This window comes from Pseudophryne corroboree, chromosome 3, assembly GCF_028390025.1.
Source record: "Pseudophryne corroboree isolate aPseCor3 chromosome 3, aPseCor3.hap2, whole genome shotgun sequence".
Taxonomy (NCBI): Eukaryota; Metazoa; Chordata; class Amphibia; order Anura; family Myobatrachidae; genus Pseudophryne; species Pseudophryne corroboree.
Window position 1 is genome coordinate 292,626,920 of NC_086446.1, and position 21,169 is coordinate 292,648,088.

At 49.8% G+C, this 21,169-nt stretch overlaps 1 protein-coding gene across 3 annotated transcripts in view; it reads right to left on the reverse strand.

The window, feature by feature from the left end:
• ADRM1 (ADRM1 26S proteasome ubiquitin receptor) overlaps positions 1 to 21,169 on the reverse strand; it is a 54,960-nt gene that overhangs the window by 8,695 nt on the left and 25,096 nt on the right. For 2 of the 3 annotated variants that reach the window (XM_063959302.1, XM_063959303.1), the window contains exons 8-9: positions 1,847 to 2,004; positions 993 to 1,095 (exon numbers count right to left, since the gene is read on the reverse strand). In XM_063959302.1, coding sequence (XP_063815372.1) covers positions 993 to 1,095; positions 1,847 to 2,004 — 261 coding nt within the window. The remainder of the gene's footprint in view (positions 1 to 992; positions 1,096 to 1,846; positions 2,005 to 21,169) is intronic. The other variant, XM_063959305.1, reaches the window with a different exon arrangement.

Here is a 21,169-nt window from a genome sequence, read left to right on the forward strand (position 1 = left end):
CGATCCACGCGGACTACGATTGGGAACGGTAACCTGTGCTGAGCGGAGGGAGGCACCTTGCCCGGCGAGCCATGCGAGGGGACGCGGTGCTCTAATTGGGGTTCCCAGTCACTCTACGAAGAAAACGACACCAAACCCCCCCAAAAAAACATCATGTCGACCGTTTTCCATGTCGACCTAAGGTGTGTTGACCTTTTTGGTGTCGGCCTGAAGTCCCAGACCCCTCTAGAGCAGGTATTTTCAGTTTCAACCATCAAGCACATCTACGGGTCATGTTTTCAGGATTTTTGTCAGTGGAAACAGGAAAGATAATGAACTCAGCAGCAAAGTAGATTGATCTGTGCATGCTTCAAGACATCCTGAAAACATGACCGGTTGTGGGTACTTTAGAGCAGGCAAATACTAAAAACAGGCAAATATGGAGCTATGAATGAAGGTCATAGGCAACTCGTTGCTCTGCCACTATTGTCTTAGAACCTTTTACAAACACATGGCTGTTCATATTGGATCAACTTCAATTATTTAAAGCGTTAGTGCTAATAGCTGCAGAGTAGGTAACACAAAATAGTCTATCTACTATACCATATTAAGAAACAATGTTTAATAGAATATATGATTATTATAAGACATGACAATAAAAAGCTAGTTTCAACAAAATAAAACAATTATACTGGAAAGTATCTATACAGTTCCCATTGGTTTATAGTCCTAGTCCTGCATCCGCTCATCAAAGCTGCTGCATGAGGAAACCTAGACGACATTAGTCTCTGCCTTTAAGCCATAGATCTCTATAAAGGATGACAAACCTATTGCAATGCTGAACAAGTGGGAAGTACTGCTTGCAATAGACCTCTAACAAATGTGGTATAAACATAAAATAGGATTAACAGAAACAGGTTCCCTGGGACAGGGTAAGTGATGTCAAGGTTCTGTTAGAATACATCTACATAGGTTTATTTTGCTCACAAATATCAGAATTCATCATGTCCTACCTCCTTTGTTGGCTGCATCCACCGCCTCCGCAGGCAACCCAAATTGGCTCATCAGTGGCCCTAGCTGGCAGGAGGCTAGAGCTGCGCTGAACATGCTCAGGGCCTGAGAACAGAGCAGTATAAATTAGGTACAAGCCACTAAGCAGTAAGTCTATTACCACGTACAGCAGCTGTCTAGAGCCGCAAATTCCAGATGAGATACACTATACAATTATTCACACTGGACTTCTGTCATGAAGTAATGTGCTTGAATCAGTTCTTTATTAGCTCTATGAATTAATCACTATGCACCAGTACCTACAAGCAGTAACAATGAAAAGATAAACTCAATTAAGCACCGATAACGGTAACAAAAGTAGAAACTTTGGATACGAAAACCAAACCTTCCCCTCACAAAAAATACAAGATGTTACCAAGGTCAGGTGGTAATCCTGGAAACAGAAATGCCATGACCATGGTTACAGCTGTCACATATTAACCTATGCTTTCAGACTGATGACCTATTGCAGGAAGTTGCATTATCAAGCATAATTATTTTTAAAAAGGTGTTACCATTTTACTCAAGTGGGGTCATTCATCTTGTGGCTGGAACTAATCATTTATCGGTGTAATCTCTGGGAACATGACCTAGTGCATCCACAGCTTGCACACACAAATATGTGGTTCCCCCATCTAGCGCCTCCTCTGTGATAAGACAACTGAAGCACTCTGTATTATGACTCCAGAGTGTGACCTGAAGACACCAGAGTCTACAGTCAGAGCATCCATACCCCCTGCTGGGCTCCACTTCCCACCCAGTGTTCCCCCAGAGACTGAAGCACTTCCAAGTCTGATCTGTAAGGAACACCACTCACCTGTTGAAATTGGGGAGAGGTAAGTGTGTTCTGGATCTCATCAGCAGTCTGCGGTAAGGACTCGCCTGAAGGTAGATATGGCATTAATCGCTCCTGAACTTCAGCATTGGCCAGGATTGGAGCCATGATTTCCGGAGTGAGGACACTTGCCAGATCTACTGTGTATAAAGCAGAAAACAAGGTTTATGGGAAGAACTTACCATTGTTAAATCTCTTTCTGCGCGGTACACTGGGCTCCACAAGGAATTACATCGGGGTGTAGAGTAGGATCTTGATCCGTGGCACAAACAGGCTCAAAGCTTTTGACTGTTCCTAAGATGCACAGCGCCGCCTCCTCTATAATCCTGCCTCCATGCCAGTGAGCTCCGTTTCGTTAACCAGCCCAATGCAGTAGCAGGTAACAGTCGACAACCGATCGTAGCCAATTACAGCACACAACAGTAAGTTCTTACCATAAATCTCATTTTCTGCTGCGGGGTACACTGGGCTCCACAAGGAAATAACATGTCCTAAAGCAGTTCCTTATGGGAGGGGACGCCCTGTAGCGGGCACAAGAACCCGGCGTCCAAAGGAAGCATCCTGGGAAGCGTCGGTATCGTAGACATATAACATTATAAATGTGTTCCATGATGACCACGTAGCCGCCTTGCACAATTATTCAAGGGTCACACCACGGTAGGACGCCCAAGAAGATCCAACCGACCGAGTAGAATGGGCTTTGATGGTAGCAGGAACCGGATGACCAGCCTGTACATAAATAAGCATGTGCAATCACCATTCTAATCCATCTGGCTAGAGTCTGCTTGGAAGCAGGCCAGCCACATTTGTGAAAACCAAACACAAGAGAATCGAATTTCCTAATGGAGGAAGTTCTCTTCACATAGACCTACCACATCCAAAGATCGCTCTTTGGAAGACAACTCAAGAGAATTAAAGGCCGGAACCACAATCTCCTGGTTAAGGTGGAAGGAAGACACTACTTTGGGTAAATAACTTGGGCGTGTTCGAAGCACCGCCCGGTCACGGTGAAAAATCAAATAGGGAGACTTATAGGATAAGGCACCCAAGTCCGAGGCCCTCCTAGCTGAAGCAAGAGCCAGCAAAAACAACACCTTAAGGGAAAGCCACTTAAGGTCAAGCAGAGGTAAGAGGCTCAAACGGAGACTCCTGTAAGGCCTCCAAGACCACTGACAAATCCCAAGGGGCCACAGGTGGCACATAAGTAGAGGCTGAATCCTGAGTGAATGTATGGACATCAGGTAAGGTAGCGATCATTCTCTGAAACCAAACCGACAAGGCAGAGATATGCACCTTGAGGAAGGCCAGACGCAGGCCCATATCCAGGCCGTGTTGTAGAAAGGCAAATAGCTTAGCCGTACTAAACTTGAAAACGTCATGATTGTGAGATGCACACCAAGTAAAGTAAGCATTCCAGACCCTATGGTATATCCGAGCAGAAGCCGGCTTACGGGCCTTCAACATAGTTTGAACGACCGCCTCAGAAAAACCCTTGGTCCTCAGGACGGAAGCTTCAAGAGCCATGCCGTCAAAGCCAGCCGGGCCAAATCATGGTAAACACATGGGTCCTGAACGAGGAGGTTTTGTCATTGTGGAAGTAGAAGGGCACGATCCAACGAGAGGCCCTGTAGATCGGAGAACCAGTGCCGTCTGGGCCACGCTGGAGCGACTAGAAGAAGGTTTTCTCCGTCTTGCTTGAACTTCCGTATTACTCTGGGCTGGAGTGACACCGGAGGGAACACATACGGCAGCCGAAAGTTCCACGGGATTGACAGAGCATCCACGAACGCTGCTTGAGGATCCCTTGTCCTTGCTCTGAAGACCGGAACCTTGTGATTGTGTTGAGACGCCATCAGGTCCACATCTGGAAGGCTCCATTCTCCGGCGTGCACGTCCTGACGACTGAGATAGTCCACCTCCCAGTTCAGAACGCCCCGAATGAACACTGCTGATATGGCCAGCAGATGGCATTCTGCCCACTGAAGAATCGTTGATACTTCCTTCAATGCGGCTTCGAGTGCCACCCTGATGATTAATATACGCCACCGTGGTGGCGTTGTCCGATTGTACTTGAACAGGTCTGTTCTGTATTAGATGCTGGGCCATTGTCAATGCATTGAACACTGCCCGCAGTTCCAGAATGTTTATCGGGAGTAGCGACTCTTCCTTGGTCCACCGACCCTGAGGAGAGTGTTGCTCCAACACCGCGCCCCAATCTCTCAGACTGGCATCCGTCGTCAACAGGACCCAGTTGGATATCCAGGAGGTACGACCCATGCTCAATTGTTGGTCCTGCAGCCACCAACTCAGTGACAGGCGGACCTCCGGAGATAGGGAGATCATGTGAGATCTGATCCGGTGAGGCAGGCCGTCCCACTTGGACAGAATCAACTTCTGTAGAGGGTGAGAATGGAATTGAGCATACTCCACCATGTCGAAAGCCGACACCATGAGACCTAACACTTGCATCGCCGAATGAATCGACACTTGCGGATGGGATAGAAGGCATCGGGTCTTGTCCTGAAGTTTCAGGACTTTCTCCTGAGACAACAACCACCGCTGGTTGCGAGTGTCAAACAACACTCCCAGGTGTATCATGCTCCGAGCCGGAACCAGGGAGGATTTCTTCCAGTTGATCAGCCACCTGTGGGCTGTCATGCACTGGACCGTCAGATCGAGATGACACAGGAGAATTTCTGGGGAACTTGCCAGGATCAAATCGTCTAGGTATGGTAGTATCCTGACCCCTTGACGGCGGAGTGTAGCCGTCATGACCGCCATTCCTTTGGTGAAAAACTTACGGAGCCGTTGTCAAATCAAAGGGTAACTCCCGAAATTGGTAATGAAGGTTGCCCACCGCAGGTACTGCTGATGAGATACCACAATAGGTATATGTAGATAGGCATCCTGTATGTCCAGGGAGACCATATAGTCCCCAAGCTCCATGGCCAGAACAATTAGAGTGCAGCGTTTCCATACGGAACTTGGAAATCTGCACATGCTTGTTCAAGGACTTCAGATTGAGAATGGACCACGAGGACCCGTTCGGTTTCGGGACTAGAAACAGCGGTGAATAGTACCCTTTGCCTCTCTGAGCCAGAGGCACCCGTACCACCACTTCTGTGGTCAGGAGGGAATGTACCACCGAGTGCAACGTGTTTGCTTTTGCCGGATCCAGAGGCACATCTGTCAGGCAAAACCGCTGCTGGGGACGATTCTTGAAGGGGATGGCGTAACCTCGAGCGATGACTTCCCTCGCCCAGGTATCTGAAGTGGTCTTCAACCATTCCTGGGCAAAACCTAGAAGTCGGCCCCCTACCCTGGGATCTCCCAGAGGGAGGCCCACCCAGTCATGCGGCAGGCTTGCCAGTTTTAGAAGCTGGCTGACGGGCGGCCCAGGCATGCTTCGGTCTGGGCTTGGCAGGCCTGGAAGCACGAGCTTGCTTTGGGTACGCCTGAGCTTTTTCTTTACCTGGAGTACGAAAGGGCAGAGGGAAAGTACTTTTAGCCTTCTGTGCGGAAGGAGCCGTACTAGGTAGGCAGGCTGTTTTAGCAGTAGCCAGATCGGCCACAATCTTATTGAGGTCTTTTCCAAAGAGAATGTCTCCCTTGAAAGGAAGCTCCTCCAGGGTTTTCTTGGAATCCAAATCCACGGACCAGGATCTCAACCGTCTGGCCAAAACGGATGCAGTAGCAGCCTTGGCCGCGAGCACCCCGGAATCGGAGGCCGCCTCTTTAAGGTACAGAGAAGCCGTGGCAATACATGAGAGACATTGCCGACCATGCTCAGATGCATCGGAAGGCAGTTCCGCCTCGAGCTCCTGAGCCCACGCCTCAACAGCTTCAGCAGCCCAAGTTGCTGCAATAATTGGACTTTGCACAGCCCCCGAAAGGGTATAAATTGCTTTTAAACAGCCCTCCGCATGTTGATCCGTCGGTTCCTTCAGAGAGGTGACGATAGTTACTGGCAGAGCAGAGGAAACAACCATGCGCGCCACATGAGAATCTACAGGCGGAGGGGTTTCCCAATTTTTACACACCCACAGAGAGAGGATAGCGAGCCAACAGTCTCTTATTCGGTGTAAATTTTGTTCCCGGATTTTCCCAGGATTCCGGACATATATCAATCAGGTGTTTAGAGTAGGGTAAAACTTGTTTAACCACCTTCTTACGATTAAACCTATCCGGTTTCTTGGAGACTGTTTCAGGCTCAGAATCGTCAGACACTTGAAGAATGAGCCGTATCGCCTCAATTAAATCCGAGACATCCACGGATGACTTCCCCATCCCATCTGAAACGTCAGTGTCAGCGGGGTCAGTATATGCACCTTCCTCCTCAGAAGACAGGTCGGTCAAAACCGTGGGTTGGGAGGAGGTAATCGCCCTTCTACAAGACGACTTAGTCTTATGCGGGCGAGAGTGACCCTTAGATTTAGACATGGATCGGTTCAAATGCTGTAACCGAGTGGAAAGCTGATCCGCCCATGGCGGGTTCACAGCGGGTACCATAAACTGTGGTAGTGGCACAGGTGGTCCCACAGGGGGCGTCAATTTAGTCACAAGCGTGTTTTAACAATGTGGAGAATGTAGCCCAAGGTGGGTCTTGTGATGCCCCAAGCGCTACCGACCCACTGGGGGGTAAAAAAAAAACCTGAACTTGAACGCCTCACAACCACACAGTGTGGGAGAGACCCCAACGTCATTGCCACGTGTAGCAGACATAACTATGTACACAGTAATGGGCAACCCGGTATAAAATCTAGCAGCACTATACCCAACGAAAACTCTCAGAGAAGGAGCCTAAGAAGGCACAGACCGGGAGTTCAATTGATATAGAATATATGGTGACTATAAATCACAAGTAAAAATACCCCGTTAGTATATCTTGTGAAACAATCCTATATTATTTGCAGAGATAAACCTGAAACACTTGGCCCCCTCCGGTATAGCAATATAGGAATAGCACGCTGAGTGAAATCCCCTGCAATAAGGCAACCACGCAGCAGCTACATGCACACACACACACATATATATATATATATATATATATATATATATATATATATATATATATATATATATATATATATAGTCACAAGCATACCATGCAGAAATTATGTACCATAAACTGCACTGGACTAGCAATACAAAGTAATACTCAGTATGGCTATGTGTGATAATACTCAAGTGTCCTGTAGAAAGCACAGCACTGGCAGTCAGGCGGTTCCACAGAGGAGGATTTGCCCCAGCAATCCCAGGAAACAGCAAGGCTCAGTTTGTAATGGCTGCTGATCAGGAATGAGGGAGAGGGAGGCAGCTCCAGGGCGGGAACATTGCTGAAATGGTGCCCTGGGGCTGGGGGGAGAGGCCTCAGGTCCAACCTGCTCCCCCTGCTGGCATCCCCACTGGGTGTGCGGCCAGTAAAGATAAAGCGGGGGGAACTTGGTACAACATCCCCCTTGACCTGTGCCCATAATATAACCCTGGTGGCTAGTGGAGAAAGCTGCCCAGTAATCAGTGTCCATGGTCCGCGGTAAAGTGTGGCACAGAAGCCCCTTACCTCCCCCTTATCTGCAGCACCGCGATCCGGGAGACAGCGGCGTGTGTGTGACTCACGTTAAGATGCAAGAGCCGGCGCCTCCGCTGCAGTGACCCGGCAACCGCGGTGCGGGAGTATACAGCGCCGCTGGGGGTGATGGAGCTGCATGCAGGAAAGTCTAGTAGACTTTGCCTGCAGCAGCCCCGGAAGTCTTCTTTACATTTTCTTTGTTCAGTCTGTAAAACGAAGCTCTGAAAAGGCTGCTTAGGGCAGCCTCCTGTTAAGTGCTTGCATACTGCAAAGCACCAAATTATAAACTGAGCTCACTGGCATGGTAGCGGGGTTATAGAGGAGGCGGCGCTGTGCATCTTGGGAACAGTCAAAAGCTTTGAGCCTGTTGGTGCCTCGGATCAAGATCCTACTCTACACCCCAATGTAATTCCTTGTGGAGCCCAGTGTACCCCGCAGCAGAAAAATAAGAATTTACTTACCGATAATTCTATTTCTCATAGTCCGTAGTGGATGCTGGGGACTCCGAAAGGACCATGGGGAATAGCGGCTCCGCAGGAGACTGGGCACAAAAGTAAAAGCTTTAAGACTACCTGGTGTGCACTGGCTCCTCCCCCTATGACCCTCCTCCAAGCCTCAGTTAGGATACTGTGCCCGGACGAGCGTACACAATAAGGAAGGATTTTGAATCCCGGGTAAGACTCATACCAGCCACACCAATCACACCGTACAACTTGTGATCTGAACCCAGTTAACAGCATGATAACAGAGGAGCCTCTGAAAAGATGGCTCACAACAATAATAACCCGATTTTTTGTAACAATAACTATGTACAAGTATTGCAGACAATCCGCACTTGGGATGGGCGCCCAGCATCCACTACGGACTATGAGAAATAGAATATCGGTAAGTAAATTCTTATTTTCTCTGACGTCCTAGTGGATGCTGGGAACTCCGAAAGGACCATGGGGATTATACCAAAGCTCCCAAACGGGCGGGAGAGTGCGGATGACTCTGCAGCACCGAATGAGAGAACTCCAGGTCCTCCTCAGCCAGGGTATCAAATTTGTAGAATTTAGCAAACGTGTTTGCCCCTGACCAAGTAGCTGCTCGGCAAAGTTGTAAAGCCGAGACCCCTCGGGCAGCCGCCCAAGATGAGCCCACTTTCCGTGTGGAATGGGCTTTTACAGATTTTGGCTGTGGCAGGCCTGCCACAGAATGTGTAAGCTGAATTGTACTACAAATCCAATGAGCAATAGTCTGCTTAGAAGCAGGAGCACCCAGCTTGTTGGGTGCATACAGGATAAACAGCGAGTCAGATTTTCTGACTCCAGCCGTCCTGGAAACATATTTTCAGGGCCCTGACTACGTCCAGCAACTTGGAATCCTCCAAGTCCCTAGTAGCCGCAGGCACCACAATAGGCTGGTTTAAGTGAAATGCTGAAACCACCTTAGGGAGAAATTGAGGACGAGTCCTCAATTCTGCCCTGTCCGTATGAAAAATTAGGTAAGGGCTTTTATAGGATAAAGCCGCCAATTCTGAGACACGCCTAGCTGAGGCCAGGGCTAACAGCATTACCACTTTCCATGTGAGATATTTTAAGTCCACAGTGGTGAGTGGTTCAAACCAATGTGATTTTAGGAACCCCAAAACTACATTGAGATCCCAAGGTGCCACTGGAGGCACAAAAGGAGGCTGTATATGCAGTACCCCCTTGACAAACGTCTGGACTTCAGGAACTGAAGCTAGTTCTTTTTGGAAGAATATTGACAGGGCCGAAATTTGAACCTTAATGGACCCTAATTTTAGGCCCATAGACAGTCCTGTTTGCAGGAAATGCAGGAAACGACCCAGTTGAAATTCCTCTGTAGGGGCCTTCCTGGCCTCACACCACGCAACATATTTACGCCAAATACGGTGATAATGTTGCACAGTTACATCCTTCCTGGCTTTGATCAGGGTAGGGATGACTTCATCCGGAATGCCTTTTTCCTTCAGGATCCGGCGTTCAACCGCCATGCCGTCAAACGCAGCCGCGGTAAGTCTTGGAACAGACATGGTCCCTGCTGGAGCAGGTCCTTTCTTAGAGGTAGAGGCCACGGGTCTTCCGTGAGCATCTCTTGAAGTTCCTTGTACCAAGTCCTTCTTGGCCAATCCGGAGCCACGAGTATAGTCCTTACTCCTCTCCATCTTATGATTCTCAGTACCTTGGGTATGAGAGGCAGAGGAGGGAACACATACACTGACTGGTACACCCACGGTGTTACCAGAGCGTCCACAGCTATTGCCTGAGGGTCCCTTGACCTGGCGCAATATCTGTCCAGTTTTTTGTTGAGGCTGGACGCCATCATGTCCACCTTTGGTTTTTCCCAACGGTTCACAATCATGTGGAAGACTTCTGGGTGAAGTCCCCACTCCCCCGGGTGGAGATCGTGTCTGCTGAGGAAGTCTGCTTCCCAGTTGTCCACTCCCGGAATGAACACTGCTGACAGTGCTATCACATGATTTTCCGCCCAGCGAAGAATCCTTGCAACTTCCGTCATTGCCCTCCTGCTTCTTGTGCCGCCCTGTCTGTTTACGTGGGCGACTGCCGTGATGTTGTCCGACTGGATCAGCACCGGCTGACCCTGAAGCAGAGGCCTTGCCTGACTTAGGGCATTGTAAATGGCCCTTAGTTCCAGGATATTTATGTGAAGTGACGTTTCCATGCTTGACCACAAGCCCTGGAAATTTCTTCCCTGTGTGACTGTTTCCCAGCCTCTCAGGCTGGCATCCGTGGTCACCAGGACCCAGTCCTGAATGCCGAATCTGCGGCCCTCTAGAAGATGAGCACTCTGCAACCACCACAGGAGAGACACCCTTGTCCTTGGAGACAGGGTTATCCGCTGATGCATTTGAAGATGCGATCCGGACCATTTGTCCAGCAGATCCCACTGAAAAGTTCTTGCGTGGAATCTGCCGAATGGAATCGCTTCGTAAGAAGCCACCATTTTTCCCAGGACCCTTGTGCATTGATGCACTGACACTTGGCCTGGTTTTAGGAGGTTCCTGACTAGGTCGGATAACTCCCTGGCTTTCTCCTCCGGGAGAAACACCTTTTTCTGTACTGTGTCCAGAATCATCCCTAGGAACAGCAGACGTGTCGTCGGAATCAGCTGCGATTTTGGAATATTTAGAATCCATCCGTGCTGTCGTAGTACTACTTGAGATAGTGCTACTCCGACCTCTAACTGTTCTCTGGACCTTGCCCTTATCAGGAGATCGTCCAAGTAAGGGATAATTAAGACGCCTTTTCTTCGAAGAAGAATCATCATTTCGGCCATTACCTTGGTAAAGACCCGGGGTGCCGTGGACAATCCAAACGGCAGCGTCTGAAACGGATAGTGACAGTTCTGTACCACAAACCTGAGGTACCCTTGGTGAGAAGGGCAAATTGGGACATGGAGGTAAGCATCCTTGATGTCCAGAGACACCATATAGTCCCCTTCTTCCAGGTTCGCTATCACTGCTCTGAGTGATTCCATCTTGAATTTGAACCTTTGTATGTAAGTGTTCAAGGATTTCAGATTTAAAATAGGTCTCACCGAGCCGTCCGGCTTCGGTACCACAAACAGCGTGGAATAATACCCCTTTCCCTGTTGTAGGAGGGGTACCTTGATTATCACCTGCTGGGAATACAGCTTGTGAATGGCTTCCAATACCGCCTCCCTGTCGGAGGGAGACGTTGGTAAAGCAGACTTCAGGAACCGGCGAGGGGGAGACGTCTCGAATTCCAATTTGTACCCCTGAGATACTACCTGCAGGATCCAGGGGTCCACTTGCGAGTGAGCCCACTGCGCGCTGAAATTCTTGAGACGGGCCCCCACCGTGCCTGAGTCCGCTTGTAAGGCCCCAGCGTCATGCTGAGGACTTGGCAGAAGCGGGGGAGGGCTTCTGTTCCTGGGAAGAGGCTGTCTGCTGCAGTCTTTTTCCCCTTCCTCTGCCCCGGGGCAGATACGAGTGGCCTTTTGCCCGCTTGCCCTTATGGGGACGAAAGGACTGAGCCTGAAAAGACGGTGTCTTTTTCTGCTGAGAGGTGACCTGGGGTAAAAAGGTGGATTTCCCAGCCGTTGCCACCAGGTCCGATAGACCGACCCCAAATAACTCCTCCCCTTTATACGGCAATACTTCCATATGCCGTTTGGAATCCGCATCACCTGACCACTGTCGCGTCCATAACCCTCTTCTGGCAGAAATGGACAGCGCACTTACTCTTGATGCCAGAGTGCAAATATCCCTCTGTGCATCTCTCATATATAGAAATGCATCCTTTAAATGCTCTATAGTCAATAATATATTGTCCCTGTCCAGGGTATCAATATTTTCAGTCAGGGAATCCGACCAAGCCACCCCAGCACTGCACATCCAGGCTGAGGCGATTGCTGGTCGCAGTATAACACCAGTATGTGTGTATATACTTTTTAGGATATTTTCCAGCTTCCTATCAGCTGGTTCCTTGAGGGCGGCCGTATCAGGAGACGGTAACGCCACTTGTTTTGATAAGCGTGTGAGCGCCTTATCCACCCTAGGGGGTGTTTCCCAACGCGCCCTAACCTCTGGCGGGAAAGGGTATAATGCCAATAATTTTTTAGAAATTAGCAGTTTTTTATCGGGGGAAACCCATGCTTCATCACACACCTCATTTAATTCATCTGATTCAGGAAAAACTACGGGTAGTTTTTTCACACCCCACATAATACCCTTTTTTGTGGTACTTGTAGTATCAGAAATGTTCAAAACCTCCTTCATTGCCGTGATCATGTAACGTGTGGCCCTACTGGAAAATACGTTTGTTTCCTCACCGTCGACACTGGAGTCAGTGTCCGTGTCTGGGTCTGTGTCGACCACCTGAGGTAACGGGCGCTTTTGAGCCCCTGACGGTGTTTGAGACGCCTGTACAGGTATTAACTGATTTGCCGGCTGTCTCATGTCGTCAACAGTCTTTTGTAAAGTGCTGACACTATCACGTAATTCCTTCCATAAGACCATCCAGTCAGGTGTCGACTCCCTAGGGGGTGACATCACTAATACAGGCAATTGCTCCGCCTCCATACCATTTTCCTCCTCATACATGTCGACACAATGTACCGACACACAGCACACACACAGGGAATGCTCTGATAGAGGACAGGACCCCACTAGCCCTTTGGGGAGACAGAGGGAGAGTTTGCCAGCACACACCAGAGCGCTATATATATACAGGGATAACCTTATATAAGTGTTTTTCCCTTATATAGCTGCTGTCTAGATTCATCTGCCAATTTAGCGCCCCCCCTCTCTTGTTTTACCTTGTTTCTGTAGTGCAGGACTGCAGGGGAGAGTCAGGGAGCTTCCCTCCAACGGAGCTGTGAGGAAAAATGGCGCCAGTGTGCTGAGGAGATAGGCTCCGCCCCCTTCTCGGCGGCCGTTCTCCCGCTTTCTTATGGAAAAACAGGCATGAGTTAAATGCATCCATATAGCCCAGGAGCTATATGTGATGCATTTTTTGCCCCCTAAGGTGTTTATATTGCGTCTCAGGGCGCCCCCACCCAGCGCCCTGCACCCTCAGTGACCGGAGTGTGAAGTGTGCTGAGAGCAATGGCGCACAGCTGCGGTGCTGTGCGCTACCTTATTGAAGACAGGACGTCTTCTGCCGCCGATTTTTCCGGACCTCTTCTGCTCTTCTGGCTCTGTAAGGGGGACGGCGGCGCGGCTCTGGGACCCATCCATGGCTGGGCCTGTGATCGTCCCTCTGGAGCTAATGTCCAGTAGCCTAAGAAGCCCAATCCACTCTGCACGCAGGTGAGTTCGCTTCTTCTCCCATTAGTCCCTCGATGCAGTGAGCCTGTTGCCAGCAGGTCTCACTGAAAATAAAAAACCTAAAACTAAACTTTTTTCTAAGCAGCTCAGGAGAGCCACCTAGACTGCACCCTTCTCGTTCGGGCACAAAAATCTAACTGAGGCTTGGAGGAGGGTCATAGGGGGAGGAGCCAGTGCACACCAGGTAGTCTTAAAGCTTTTACTTTTGTGCCCAGTCTCCTGCGGAGCCGCTATTCCCCATGGTCCTTTCGGAGTCCCCAGCATCCACTAGGACGTCAGAGAAATAGGATTTTAATACGTACCGGTATATCCTTTCCTCGTAGTCCATAAGGGATATTGGGGGAAACTAATACAATGGAGGTATAGACTGTGTCCAAAAGGAGCCAGTGCACTTTAAAATTTCTTCAACTGGGTGTGCTGGCTCCTCCCCTCTATGCCCCCACCCACAGGCAGTTATAGGTAAAAACGTGCCCGAAGGAGAAAGAACATATGAGAGAAGGAACATGATAACAGAAAGGGTGGTGAGATTTACATACCAGCACACCACAAACAGCCAGCAACGGCTGGTAACAACAACAGCTGAACAGGTAACTATAGAACAAGAACCTGCAGAAAAGTCAACGCACTGAGGCGGGCGCCCAATATCCCTTATGGACTACAAGAAAAAGGATTTTAAAAGCTACCGGTAAATCCTATTTTCTCTAGCATTCATTAGCGATATTGGGGGAAACCAGTACGATGGGGACGTCCCAAAGCTTCCAGAACGGACAGGAACGTGCAGAGACTGCTGCAGCACCGCCTGCCCAAACTGAGTGAGTATCCTCTTTGGTCAGGGTATCAAACTTGTGGAACTTCAAAGGTGTTCTTCCACGACCAGGTAGCAGCTCGGCATAGATGCAAGGCAGAGACTCCACATGCAGCCGACCCAGGAAGAGCCCACTTATCTCGTAGAGTGGGCCTTCAGAGACCTAAGAACAGGTAAGGCTGCAGACACATATGCCTGTTGGATAGTAAACCTAATCCAACGAGCAATGGACTGCTTTGAAGCAGGTCAACCCTTCTTCTGCGCATCAGAGCACGAACAAGGAATCCATTTTTCTGACCAGAGCCGTGCGCTTGACATAGATCTTCAAAGCACGCACAGCATCCAAAGCCTCCGGAGGAGCAGAAGTGGACGGAACCACAATAGGTTGATTCAGATAAAAAGCGGAGACAACCTTTGGCAGGAACTGCTGTCTAGTCCTGAGCTCCGCTCTGTCCTCGTAGAAGACCAAGTACGGACTTTTACACGATAGGGCCCCCAATTCTGAGACACGTTGAGCTGAAGCAAAGGCCAGTAAAATCACCGCCTTCCATGTGAGGTACTTGTCTTCCACTGTCAGAGGTTCAAACCAGGAGGACTGTAGAAATGCCAACACTACATCCAAAATCCAGGGTGCTTTAGGCGGCACAAAAGGTGGTTGTATGTGGAGTACTCCTTGCAAGAAGGTCTGAACTTCCGGCAACACTGCCAATTTCTTCTGGAAGAAAATGGAGAGGGCTGAAATCTGGACCTTAATAGAAACCAGTCGTAAGCCCTTATCCACACCAGCCTGCAGGAAACGTCCCAATTGAAACTCTGCAGGCGGATACTTGCATTCCACGCACCAAGTTACATATCTCCTCCAGATAGGATGATAGTGTTTTGACATCAGATTTCCTGGCCTGAACCATGGTAGCAATAACCTTCTTGGAAAGGCCCCTGTGAGCTAGGATGTTGCGCTCAACCTCCATGCCGTCAAACAAAGTTGCCGTAAGTCCGGGTAGATGAACGGTCCTTGCTGTAGAAGATCTCTTCTGGGTGGTAGAGGCCAAGGGTCTTCGACGGATATATCCAGAAGATCCGTGTACCACGCCCTCCGAGGCCAATCTGGGGCAATCAGAATTGCCTGAACACCCTGATTTCTGATTCGCTTTAGCACCCTTGGGAGCAATGGAATCGGAGGAAACAGGTAGACCAGCCGGTATGGCCAAGAAGGCGCCAGTGCGTCCACTGCCCTCGCCTGAGGGTCCCTGGTGCGTGAGCAATATCAGGGGAAGTTTCTTGTTGAGACGAGAAGCCATCATGTCTATTAGTGGGCAACCCCACCGGTCGATGATCTGCTGGAACACCAGATGGTGGAGCCCCCACTCCCCCGGGTGGAGATCGTGACGACTCAGGAAGTCCGCCTCCCAATGTCCACGCCCCGAATGAAGATTGCCGACATGGCTCTTGCATTTCTTTCCATCCAGGGGAGTATCAGACACCTCTCGCATGCAGCTCTGCTTTTTGTCCCTCCTTGTCGATTAATATATGTCACGGCCATGGCGTTGTCCGACTGTACCTGGATCGCATGATCCCTGAGCAGAGGAGAGGCCTGAAGCAGAATGTTGATTAGAAGGAGGGCCTCTTGGGCTGGCCACCCTGGAACTGCGCCCCCTGGGTGACAGCTTCCCATCCCTGTAGACTGGCATCCGTCGTGAGGAGGGTCCAATCCTGAATCCGAAACTCCGGCCTCCCAGGAGATTGGAGGACTGTAGCCACCACAGGAGGGAAATCCTGGCCTGAGGTGACAGCTGAATCATCCGGTGCATCTGTAGATGTGATCCGGACCACTTTCTTAGGAGATCAAACTGAAAGGTTCTGGTATGGAACCTCCCATACTGGATCGCCTCGTATAAGGCAACCATCTTTCCTAACATTACTAACACTCTTATGCAAAAATGTACAGACACTCGAGTAGGCCGGAGCACCATGCGCACCATTTCCTGAAGAGTTTTCGCCTTGTCCTCTGGGAGAAACACCTTCTGGGCCACAGTATCCAGCTACATCCCCAGGAACAGGAGCCTCTGAGTCGACTCCGGATGGGACTTCTGTCAGACCATGGGTGGATGCTCAACTTGCAGAAGATGGATGGTGCGGTCAATATGGAGCAAAAAAACCTCCCTGGATCTTGCCTTTATCAGAAGATCGCCGAAATAAGGGACCACATTGACCCCCCTGAACCTGGAGTTGACACATCATCTCCATCACCTTCGTGAATACTAGGGAAGCCAAATCTGGGCCATTTTTTCAATCCCGGATATCAGGATTGAAAAATGGACAATCCCGGGATTGGCTTTCAACTATGTGGTCGCCCCCTCACCCAGCCCCGCCCACATAACTAACCGGATACCGCGGGCGTGCAGGAAACTCCACAGACTCTCTCCCAAAGCGGCGTCGGCGTAGCGTGACCTCACACTGTGCTGGGGAGCTGGAAGGAAGCCGGGCAGCATCTGAGCGTCCTGTGGACGATCAACGCTGATCCCTCAATCCCCGGGATTGGACCTTCCAATCCCGGGATTGAATCCTGGCCGTTTTTTTGGCCCTAAATCCCGGGATCCCACCGATCCCGGGATCGGCCACTCTAGTGAATACCCTTGGGGCTGTAGACAGGCCCAAGGGTAGAGCCTGGAACTGCAAGTGATCGTCCAGCAGGTCAAACCGCAGGTACGCCTGATGAGGCGGCCAAATCGGAAAATGGAGATAGGCGTCCTTGGTATTCCATTTTGAACTTGAACACCCTCAAATAAGGATTCAGATTCAAAATGGGTCTGACCGAACCGTCCGGCTTTGGCACCACAAACCGGTTTGGGTAAAAATCCCTGTCGCATTGCAGTAGTGGTACTGGAACAATGACGTGGGACTGGACCAACTTTCGGATAGCCAGTTGCAACATAACTTGCATATCCTCCAAAGCTGGTAAGCTTGATTTGAAATATCATTGGTGGGCCCTGAATTTGCGTGGCCCAAGAATGAATAGCATGGGTCATCCAGCAACCCGCAATGATCGGTCTTTGTGAAATGCCGGTTGCAGTGTATATAGATTTTTGGGTAGTCTATCTTCCGATCCCCTGGATCCTTCATGGTAAAGGAGCCCGGGGTAGGCAGCACCGCCTTCTTAGACAGGCGAGGGACTGAGACATCCACCCCAGGGGGTTTCTCCCCAAATTTTCTACCTTCAGGAGCAAACGGGAAAGTGCGCAAAAACTTTTTGGACACTTGGAATCTTTTGTCGGGATTTTTCCAGGCCTGTTTGAATAAGTCATCTAACTCTGGAGAATCAGGGAAAGTGACATTGGGCTTGTTTTGGACAAAGAAAAACGACTGCTGTGACGCAGCGTCCTCTAGAGGGAGCTTTAACACATCCCTTATAGCAAAAATGAGGGGTTCAATACACTGAGCAGCATCGGGATTCCCGCTAACGGGATCCAGGTCATCCCCATCATCTTGTATATCATTATCTGTATCAGATAGCAGAGCAGGTAAACCACTCTTCTGTGGACCTGCATGAGAGAGGGGGTGGCTGTACATCTGCCCTAGCAGCCAAATCTGCAACAGCTTGTTGTAGTAGCTGAGTCTTCTGCACATTAGCAGTGAACTGGGAAAACATATCTGACATCATAGTCTTAAGAGACCCTAACCAGTGGGGCTCTGGACCCTCTCCCCCAGCCCCTTCACTGATTTGTGAAGATTGACTACATTGTTCACATGAAACAGAGTCAGTAGATAATGGAGAGAATCTGGTGTGACATACACTGTACAGCTTGTGTTTACCCATATTTCACAGTAAGCACGCCTACCCTACTGTATGTGAGAGGAGACAGAGAAAGAGAGAGGAGACCAACACACCCTGAGCTGCACAGCCCCAGTGAGGCTGTCATCTCTCTAAAACACAGTAAACACTAACAATTTTTGTCCTAGAGGATCAGGATAGTGTACACAAGCAGCTCTCTCCCTTTGCTACACCCTGTACCAGTTTTCCAATGTGTCTTGTGAGGCAGGAAGCGCTGTGTGCTGTAGATGGCTGCAGTAAGCAGATGAAGGCACCAAAACGCCTCAGGTCCCGCTCTGTTAGCTCCGCCCCCTCTATTGGCGCCGGAGCTATAATGAATATTTATACTGGCAAAGTCTACTATATAGCTTAAAACGCCACACAAGTGCTACTCAAGCCCTTTTGTGCCAGTTCTACACGGGGGATCTTAGCGGGACCACCCCAGGAGGGTCCCATACGCCGTGCCCGTGGTCAGCCGCACTTTGAACCGGGGGATGCCCCCGGTTTGTACTTTTAGGCAGCGTTAGGGGTGTGCGGCATGCTGCGGCTGTGACAGCCAAGGCGCAGTGCCCCGCTGAACAACAGCCGGTTGTCCTGAAGCGGGGAAGTGCCTCGAAAGGCCAGTGACCGTTCCCCCCCTCAGCTCCCAACGTTGCAGGTATGCTGTTGCCCAGACAGCATAGCGAAAATAATAAGTTTAAAACAGGATTTTGATACCTACCGGTAAATCCTTTTCTCCTAGTCCGTAGAGGATGCTGGGGACCACATCAAGACCATAGGGTATAGGCGGTTCCGCAGGAGCCATGGGCACTCTTAAGACTTTTCAATGGGTGTGAACTGGCTCCTCCCCCTATGCCCCTCCTCCAGACCTCAGTTATAGGAACTGTGCCCAGGGAGACGGACATTTCGAGGGAAGGACTTACTTTAATACTAGTGGTGAGATACATACCAACTCACACCCTCAACCATGCCGCACACATGGCATTCAACATAACACACGCCAATAGGCATGAAACAATTGCAGCGACATGCTGAAACTAAGATAACACAACTTGTGTAACCCGAATAAGTAAACTGCAGGTAAAGTACGCACTGGGACGGGCAGCTAGCATACTCTACGGACTAGGAGAAAAGGATTTACCGGTAGGTATCAAAATCCTGTTTTCTCATACGTCCTAGAGGATGCCTGGGACCACATCAAGACCATGGGGTTTATACCAAAGCTACAGTGCGGGCGGGAGAGTGCGGATGACCCTGCAGCACCGATTGACCAAACTTTAGGTCTTCATCGGCCAAGGTGTCAAACTTGTAGAACTTTGCAAATGTGTTTGACCCTGACCAAGTAGCTGCTCGGCACAGTTGTAATGCCGAGACCCCCCGGGCAGCCGCCCAGGATGAGCCCACGTTCCTAGTGGAGTGGGCCTTTACCGACGTCTGTAACGGCAATCCAGCCGTAGTATGAGCTTGCTGAATCGTATTTCTGATCCAACGTGCAATAGTCTGCTTGGAAGCAGGACACCCGATTTTATTGTGAGCATACATGACAAACAGGGCCTCTGTTTTCCATATACGAGCCGTTCTAGCAACATAGATTTTCAAAGCTCTAACCACATCTAGAGACTTTGAATCAGTGAATGTGTCAGTAACTACTGGCACTACAATAGGTTGGTTTATGTGAAAAGATGAAACCACCTTCGGAAGAAAGTGTTGTCGAGTTCTCAACTCTGCCCTATCTTCATGGAAGATCAGGTAAGGGCCCTTGTGAGACAAGGCCCCCAATTCAGACACCCGTCTTGCAGATGCCAAAGCCAAAAGCATCACCACTTTCCAAGTGAGAAACTTCAACTCTATCTTTTGTAGAGGCTCAAACCAATCCGATTGAAGGAACTGCAACACCACGTTAAGGTCCCATGGTGCCACCGGAGGCACGAATGGAGGCTAGATGTGCAGAACCCCTTTCACGAAGGTCTGAACCTCTGGAAGAGAGGCCAATTGTGTTTGGAAGAACACTGACAAGGCCGAAATCTGGACCTTGATTGATCCCAATCGGAGGCCCGCCTCCACACCAGCCTGTAAAAAAATGGAGGAAACGTCCTAAGTGAAACTCTTCCGTAGGAGCTTTCTTGGATTCACACCAAGACACACATTTTCTCTAAATATGGTGGTAATGTTTCGAAGTTACTCCCTTTCTGGCCAGAATAAGAGTGGGGATGACTTCCTTGGAAATACCCTTCCTGGCTAGGATCCGGCGCTCAGCCATGACGTTAAATGTAGCCGCGGTAAGTCTTGATACACGCACGGCCCCTGCTGCAGCAGGTCCTCGCGAAGAGGAAGAGGCCGAGGATCTTTTATGAGCAACTGCTGAAGATCTGGGTACCAAGCCCTCCTTGGCCAGTCTGGGGCAATGAAGATTGCTCGAACCCTTGTTTTTCTTATGATCCCAAGTACCCTTGGGATCAGCGGAAGTGGAGGGAAGACATACACTGACGGGAAAACCCACTGGGTCACTAGCGCATCCACTGCTACTGCTTGAGGGTCTCTCGACCTGGAACAGTATCTCTGAAGCTTCTTGTTGAGGCGAGATGCCATCATGTCTACTTGAGGAACTCCCCAAAGACTTGTCACCTCTGCGAAGACTGCTTGGTGGAGGCCCCACTCTCCTGGATGGAGATAGTGTCTGCTTAGGAAGTCTGCTTCCCAGTTGTCTACTCCCGGAATGAATATTGCCGACAGAGCTTGTAGATGTTTTTCTGCCCAGCGGAGGATTTTTGTCGCCTCTGCCATTGCCGCTCTGCTTTTCGTTCCGCCCTGCCTGTTTATGTACGCGACTGCTGTTACATTGTCCGCCTGGATCTGCACGGGACGGTCTTGAAGAAGATGTATCGCTTCTTGAAGGCCATTGTAAATGGCTCTCAGCTCCAGCACGTTTATGTGAAGGCAGGCTTCCTGATGTGACCAACGTCCTTGGAAGTTTTCTCCCTGAGAGACTGCTCCCCAGCCTCGGAGACTTGCATCCGTGGTTACCAGGACCCAGTCCTGAATCCCGAACCTGCGTCCCTCTAATAGGTGAGAGCTGTGTAACCACCACAGGAGCGAAATCCTGTTTTTTGACAAGATTATCTTTCGGTGCATGTGTAGGTGTGACCCCGACCACTTGTCCAACAGGTCCCACTGGAATACTCTGGCATGGAACCTGCCAAACTGTATGGCCTCGTAGGCCGCCACCATCTTCCCCAACAACCGAATGCATTGATGGATCGACACACTTGATGGTTTCAATATCTGTTTTACCATTTTCTGGATTT